Source organism: Ananas comosus, unplaced genomic scaffold, assembly GCF_001540865.1.
Source record: "Ananas comosus cultivar F153 unplaced genomic scaffold, ASM154086v1, whole genome shotgun sequence".
In the NCBI taxonomy this organism is placed as follows: domain Eukaryota; kingdom Viridiplantae; phylum Streptophyta; class Magnoliopsida; order Poales; family Bromeliaceae; genus Ananas; species Ananas comosus.
In genome coordinates, this window is record NW_017891071.1 from 1 (window position 1) to 8,564 (window position 8,564).

At 38.1% G+C, this 8,564-nt stretch overlaps 1 protein-coding gene across 1 annotated transcript; it reads left to right on the forward strand.

Annotated features, from left to right (window-relative positions):
* The first annotated feature begins 1,350 nt into the window (after positions 1-1,350).
* LOC109704608 (putative disease resistance protein RGA4) lies at positions 1,351-4,678 on the forward strand. The gene is made up of 2 exons (XM_020225369.1): positions 1,351-2,810; positions 2,854-4,678. The coding sequence occupies exons 1-2, from the start codon at positions 1,351-1,353 to the stop codon at positions 4,676-4,678; spliced, it is 3,285 nt and encodes a 1,094-aa protein (XP_020080958.1).
* Positions 4,679-8,564: the final 3,886 nt, after the last annotated feature.

Here is an 8,564-nt window from a genome sequence, read left to right on the forward strand (position 1 = left end):
ATCAAAAAATGATCAAAACTTACCCAAAAAAAATAGTGCGAAAGAAGGGATGATGAAGGTGGAGGAACGATTCCTCCCAAGCGGCGATCGCGTGCTACTCGGCGAAGGTCCTCCCAAGCGGCGATCTCGTGTGACTCGACGAAGGTCCTCCCAAGTGAGGATTGCGTGCGAGCTCAAGAGGAATCACCTCGGCAAAGGTCCTCCCAAGCAACGATCATGTGCGAGCTCAAGGGGGATCGCCTCGGCAAACGATCCTTCCCAATCCGGCCATCGCGTGTGAGGTTGAGAGGAGCGGATGAGTCTAAAACCCTAGAAAATGATTGAGGAGAAAACCCTAAAGAGGAAGAGGTTGGAGGAGACGATGTGGGAATTCGATCTGCGAGGGAAAAAGGTCGAGGTAGCTCAAGGGGGCTTTGGGTCTGTGTAGAAGAGGGAGAGAGGGAGAGAGAGAAAGAGAGAGATGGGTAATTTGGGCCTTGAGAGAGAGAGAAAGAGAAGGACTCCTTACTTATGGGCTAGGCCCAGATAAATAGAGTAGAAATATATAATTTGGGTTACTATTTTGGGCCGGCCCAATTCAAAAAGCCGCTAAAAAAGTGCCGCCTTTTAACTAATTTCCTGTAGTGATAGCACTAATTGTTAGTCTTATCACAATTTATTTTTTTTAATACTAAAAATTAAAAAAAATTATTTTAATCCTTAGATGGATGGGTTATAATTAAAATTTACGCCTCTTTTTTAAATACACAGATAGCAAGATAGATGTACACTTGAAACAAAAATGCATGATTTATATCATATCATTCTAATATTGATAAAATTATGTAAAACTTTAATTTTTTATTTACTAAAAAATTGACAAGAGGAAAGACTTTGGATGTAGATGTGTATGGTGTACACCACAAAGCTCAAAAATAATAATTAAATAAAAGAGTATATTTATTAGATCATAGAGAGCTCATATTATGGGGCATCATTATTTATAATAATATACTCATGTAAAAAGAGACGAGCACGTGATTAATAAGTTGTAATTTTTATGCCCGTAGACTGAAAGAACACTAGAGTGCAGGGATTAATAATAGTAAAGTTACCATCCGTCCCTAGCGCAAGTGGCAAAGAACTTGATAATTGGTATCGGAGATCTAAATTCGAATTCTAGTTGATTCGCATTTTCAGCTAAGTTTATTTCTAAATGAAATAAACAAAGCAGATAGCGTGATACCTATCTCTCAAAAAATAATAATAATAATAATAATAATATAATAATAGTAAAATTATTCTTTGATGCCGCGTTAATTCTCAGCCGGCAGCTACCCAGCTCTCTGTTCTGAGCTTGCTGGCGCGAGAATGTCGGGAGTAGTAGAGCCGATCATATTAGCAGCGGTGGGATGGGTGGCGTCTCCCCTCGTGGCGAAGCTGCTCAACGAAGGCTACCTCAGCTTAGGCATCAACGCGGAGAAGAAGCTTGAGAAGATGAGGGACACCGTCCTCCCGGTGCTGAAATCGGTGATCGAGAAAGCGGAGGGCAGCCCGCACCGGAGCGAGGTGGAGGGCTGGCTGCAGAGGCTGAAAGACGCTTACGACGGCGCGGAGGACGCGCTGGACCGCCTCACCTACGACCGCCTCAGACGCAAGGCTAAGGCAGCCGCAAGGAGCAGCAGTGGTAAGAGGCCAACAAATCCGGTACGTTCTTCTTCCTCTTTTCACGTACCAAAACGTGTGAAATGGGTGATAAAAGGCGGCCGGGACATGCTGTCGCCTCGAAAGATCAAGCTGAAGGTAAGGCTGAAGAAGCTGAAAAAGATCGCCGGCAAAGCCAAGGACCTCAGCACTTTGTTAGGCGCCCAGCCTGAGACAGCAGACAGCAGGCAGACCTTCTCAGTGCCTCCACCGAGAGTGTTCGGCCGCGACGAAGATCGTGATGAAATCATTCGGCGTTTGAAGATAGAACCTGCAGCAGGCGTACCTATACCTATAATTGCAATAGTCGGTCGCCCGGGGGTCGGGAAGACTACTCTTGCACAGTACGTTTGTAAGCAGTTGAGGAGCGAATTAACTGACGGACAACATTTTGATCCCATCATGTGGGTCTACGCATCTCGCAACTTCAACGCATCCAAAATTATGAAAGACATCATACAACAAGCTTCTATCGCAAGCAAGCCACAAGAAGATCTTGGTGACGCTGTTGTAGCCGTCCGTTCCAATCTCGACGCTGTGGTCGCTGGCAAACTTAGCTCGACTGAAGCGCTACGACTAAAAATGAACGAAAAGCTGAACGGGAAGAAGTTCCTGCTCGTGATAGATGATGTTTGGTGCGACGGAGAAGACCGCAAGAAGAATTGGGATACACTATTCAGATGTTTAAGCGAATGCTGCTGTTTGCGGGGGAGCAAGATTTTGGTTACATCTCAAACGAATGATGCGCCGATAAATAGTACTGTTGCTCCTAACGGTGCTGTTCCTGTAGAATACGTTCGTCATTTGGAAGATTTAGCAAAGAATGACTTCTCAGATCTTTTCATTCACTACGCATTGTGGCAATTCGATTCTCACTTAAGAGAAGATTTCAAAGAGAAATGCAGGACAATCGCGGAGAAGTTGAACAAGGACCCTACGGCGGCCAAGATGGTTGGCGAGACGATCGCTACGAAGCTGGCCAATCTCCTTCGTTCGCAAGGTAATTTGCATGCATATTTGGAAACGATCGCAGACAAGGACTGGTCCGGCGACAAAACCAAAGCGCTGATGTGGAGTTTTCGGCATTTGCCGGCACATCTTCAGCGTTGCTTCTCGTACTGTCGCCTGTATCCTAGAGGCTACAAGTTCAAAGCTTTAGAACTGGTTCAGCTCTGGATGGCGCAAGGTTTTATCAAGCNAAGGAGAAAGCGTCGTCTCAGACGAAAATGTTGCGACCACCGACACCTTCAAGAGCTTAAAAAAGTTGCGCGTGCTGCAGGTTTTGGGGTTAAATCTAGAAAAACTGACGACAAAGTTTATAAGAGAAATGAAGCACCTTCGCATCCTGCGAGTTTCAGGTACTGGCGAGTCCGTGTTGCTGGTGGCGGTGTCCACTCTGTATCAGCTACAGGTGTTGAAAGTAGAAAACGCTCGCCCGCGTGCTGCACACCTTACCGACTTGGTCGGCTTGCGGTATCTACGGCTTTCTGGCATAGCCGAGATTGGCAAGTTAACTTCCTTGCAAGGCCTAGAGATTTTTCGGGTGAGAAAGGAAAAAGGATATGAGCTGGAGCAACTAAAGAACTTGAACGAACTTCGAGGACACCTGCGCATTGATAATCTTGAGAATGTTGAGAGCAAGGAGAGCGCCATTGCCGCCGATTTGAAAGAAAAGAAGCATCTTGATTCGCTCCAGTTGGTATGGCGCGACGGCGAGGACAATGTAAATTCTAATTTGGATGCTGAAATTCTTGAGGGTCTCCAATTGCCTCCCAATCTTACCAGCCTTTATCTAGACGGGTATCGGGGACCGTCGTGGCCCGAAAATCAAACATCCAACATTCAAGAACTTGCGCTGAGGAGGTGTGGAATGCTCGAAGAGCTCCCACCTATGGACCAGCTTTACCCTTATTGCAGATCACTCGAGCTTCGGCATATTACTAGACTTGAAGCATTACACACCCTTCCTCCGAGACTTCAAGAATTCACAATATTTCGCGCGCCATTTCTCACCTTCGTAACAAATGAAGACCTGCAGTTGAGCCAAGATGACAAGAGATGCATAAGAGAGGTCATGAGGAACAGGACGCAGGAATGGTTCCAACACCAAAGTAAAGAAGACTTAGTCCACAACGAAAGAGAAATGAGGAATTTCATAGCCGGGATGAATGGCCGAGAGCATAGCAACATTGTGCCTGCCGCCGATGCGGATATTGCTGCTGTGTGGGAGAGATGGTTGGAGACGCATGAGCAAAAAACGGAATTAATTTACAGCAGACAAAATGAGGCCAAATTGCTTTTGCCCTCTACCATTACTAGGCTCCGGCTCCAGGGATGCAACATTACCGACCACGCATTGTCGGTATGCCTACAACAAAACCTCCCCTCCCTTACAGAGCTGTTGTTAGCAGATCTCAGAATGATAACCCGTCTACCGTCTGCGGACGTCCTCGCCAACTTAAAATCACTCCAAACTTTACATCTGAGCGACTGCTGGGCTCTCACTTCGCTGGATGGTATAAGATCCCTCCGCCGTCTCAGATATCTCCATCTAATCGGATGCCCCTGCTTGGACATTGAAACTGCTGTGCTGCCGTCCTCGTTGCGGCATATCCTTTTTGAGTCTTGTGCAGATGTAGATGCAATCCTAGCCAATGCGAATTTGCCACGACTACTTCATCTTACGATTACTCAATGTCGTACGCGAACGGCATCGTTACAGTTTCGCAACCTCCGATCTCTCCACGCCTTGGGTATCCAGGATTGTTCTGGCGTCTCATTCTCGGTGGATTTGCAGGAACTGCACTCTCTAGAAAATCTCATTCTGCAGAACTGCTCGAATCTGGAGGCAGTGATGAATTTGCCCAGGTCACTCAAAAGGTTAGGAATACGCGGATGTCCGATTTTAGAGGAATCCATAGAAATTGACCCCCTTTCGGGCAGGCGTTTGCTCAACGACATCCCTGTAGAAGACAGATTCGAACATGCTCTGTAATGTGGAAAAAAGGTACGTACCGCCTTCCCGTTCTTACAAATTGGCAAACTTTGAATTCCTGATCTTCTTATTCTTTTTTCCTCATTAAAAGTGCATAAGTTAATCAGTCTTTTGATGAATCAGCGAAGATCTTGAAGTACTTCAAACTTCTCTGCACCTTGCCTATGTGTTTTGAGATTAGAATTAAAACGATGTAACTGACCTAGTTTTAGATTGAAATACTTTATAATCACTCATCTATCTATCTATCTATTGAAGATAATAATATTATTTATCCCTGCAGTATGTGGATGCATTCACTTCTGTACTCATCATGCACTTCTATGTGAATTACTCTTTCAAATTTTTTTCTTTCATGCCATCAAATGTAGAATCATTATTAAAGTGCTTGAGTATAATTTGGTTCTAGGATTGGGGTTTATCTTATCGGTGTTATGATACAATCCTACAGTCCTATTCTCTAATCATTGTCCTTTTCGAATCTTAATTGCTAAATCAACATGATTCAGATGTATTACTTCTCTTACTTTTAATTCCTGCAGACTCAAAAGTGTGGTAAAAAAGTATTTTATATCAGTTTTTTTGCTGTAATTTTCTATAAATCCCATAATTGAAAGGATAAGATTCATGATCTTGCAATTCAAATTGTGTCCTTCTAATCTATTTGAACATTATGTATCATTTTATTTTTCATTGTGCTCACTTTTTAGTGTTTTAATTCTATATCGGTTTCACAATCTTTTTGCAGGTATTTGATGGGCTTTTTTTTAGCTTCTGAAGATTGGAGGAAAAAAAAAATTTTATTAATGGGTATGTATATTGCTGTTGTGTGGATTGTTAGTTGTTGTCAAAGAGTTGGTTTGACCATCCAAAAGAAAAAAAACCAAAAAAAAAAGAAGCAAAAAAAAAAAAAAAAAAAAAAAAATGAAAGCATAAAAAAAAAAAATTGTTAATGGGTATGCTATTCTATATATATTGCTATTGTGTGGATTGTTAATTGGTGTTGTGAAAAAGGAATGTGCTTGGTGTGCATTGTGGTCATTAAAATGTATTATGTTTTCATCTTTTTCTGTCTTTATGTATTACTAGTGTAGCTACCCGCGCAATGCGACGGGCAGATTTTATCAAAGTAATTTTTGTTTGTGATTGTGGATCATCGATGATAGCCCAAAATAGACGGATAAAATTTTTAATAAAAATTTATAGATTAAGTCAAANGAGAAATCATGAAGAATCATCAAAACAAAACCGCACAATCCAATAATATTATTTTACGAAGAGCCAAAAATCATATCACCAAATTAACCAAAATAAGTAAACTACCATACCGTAAATAGAAAACTACCCCAAATAAAAGCAACCAACAAAAAAAAAAAAAAAAAAAAAAAAAAAAAAAAAAAAAAAAAAAAAAAAAAAAAAAACAAAATGAAAGCATAAAAAAAAAAAATTGTTAATGGGTATGCTATTCTATATATATTGCTATTGTGTGGATTGTTAATTGGTGTTGTGAAAAAGGAATGTGCTTGGTGTGCATTGTGGTCATTAAAATGTATTATGTTTTCATCTTTTTCTGTCTTTATGTATTACTAGTGTAGCTACCCGCGCAATGCGACGGGCAGATTTTATCAAAGTAATTTTTGTTTGTGATTGTGGATCATCGATGATAGCCCAAAATAGACGGATAAAATTTTTAATAAAAATTTATAGATTAAGTCAAATCTGTAAAATACGAAATTATCAATTTCCAATGGCTATTCTTTCAGCATTGTATTTATTTTTCATTCCACATATGCAAACTAATAATGACTAACACATTCTATATAATTCATGTAAATTTATAAGTTACTAATTTTTTTGCTCCAAATTCAGCATAATATATAGCCTTTTTTATTATTTTCTCTACTACCTAGGTAGATTTAAGGAAAAGTCTTTTGGAAAAATATTATTTTTCATTGAATGAAAGGGGCAAAAATAAAGATAAAAGAAATATATAAAAAAAGAAAAAAAACATTAATATTCTTTTTTTTTTCAGCAAAACTTGATAAGAAAAAAGAAGCTAATAACTATGGGAAAACACAAAAGTTGCTATATAAAAGGTCCATGAGTAAGTTGTAGGCCGCTATTTTTATGACAACTAATTCTTCTTTTCTTTTTCTATAAACCACAATCTAAGATGAACACTTGGCTAAAAAAAAAAAAAGAAAAACTAATTTTTAAAGTGAAACCAAGCACAAAATTAGAAAACTATTGCAACACCATAATAAGGAGAAATAATGTAACTTTATTGAAACAAACATAAAAAAACACAACAAAGCAAATCGAAACAAACCAACATTAGATCAATGCAACCATGTCAATATAGTAAATTCAATTGAAGTGTAAACCTCAACCAAAGTACAGCAAAGATTAGAAAACAGAGGGAGCAAACTGCACACCAGGCACATCAGGCAAACCTCAAAGATTCCCTAAGAACGATTGCAAGTTCATACCTTCTCTAAATCTTATACTCATAGCAAGAATAGGAAAAATGTTGGAATGTTGTAACATTCTAAAGTTCAATTGATGAATTCTATAGAAATAAGCAAAGCTTCTAAAATAAACTTAACTGAAAATTGTCATGCAACCCAATATACCCATTCTATATAGAGAAAGGAAAAAAAAAATAATCATATTTGCATTTCACAATATAAACTAAGACTAAAAAGATAACAAAATAAATGATACAAAAATGACCAAGGACCTCAGAATTGTTAATTTCCATTAAAAATGTTTGAAGAAAATATTAATTCTCAACCGCATAAAATAATATCAAGACCAGCTTTAAAGTTCACTGATCAGAAAACAAACAAAAGCAACAATAATGAATAGCAACAGCAACAAAACGATAAATGTGAATAGCAATTTTGAAGAAGAAATAAAAAAAGGTTGAAAAGAGTACACCAGCTAAACCCATTACAGCTCCAACCCTTCTTTCAAACCTATTAAAAATCACCATAAACAAAAGCAAATTATTTTAGAGAAGATATATATTCTCTTGTCAAAAGATGTGCTTATCACTGCGACAACATAGCATAACAATTCTCAACCACAATTTTGTATTTAATCATTGACGAACAGATAGAGAACGTGTTTTTCACACAGCAAAACAAAAATAAATAAATTATGAAACATTATATCAGGTTAGTGAAACATTCCGTAGCATTAAACAATAAAATTGAAAAAGGAAATGATGAGGTAGTAACATAGTTTCATTTAAGTTCAGAACAAAAAGAAAAACTTTAATAGCATTAGTTTCTATTTTAGTTTTTGCAAAAGTAAAACAAAGTAATATAGAAGTAGAGACTAAACCTTAAGCACTAATGACATCTTAGATAGTAGCTAGAAGTTTAAATAGCAACATTTTACTGGAATTATGAAATTAATACTAATAAAGTTAAAAAAAGAGTTTAGAAACATATGTCCTATCAAATATATATTAAACTTCATTAAAAAAAGAAAAAAGAAAAGAACATCATAAATTAATATGAAGTAAATTGAAGAGACTCGTAATATGCCTTCAATTAGTCACACAATATCATAATAACTAACCCATGTGAATATTCTAAAAGCCTATTTTGCAAACACATACAAAGCTGCCACCTAAAACACACAAAAACTAATTAATTAAGAATTAACCCTCAGTCAGAATATGAAAAGGTAATTCTTTATAAACTAATTATATATTAAGAAAATATAACTTGTATAATTATAGAGGACATACCTTTGCAAATCTAAGTTGCTCATATGTGAGGGTTCGAGGTTACGACTCTCTCGACAATTTTCTCTCCATTTTCATATCCAATTAATCCATTATCTTAAACATGCAAAGGGGAAAAAAATTATTGTG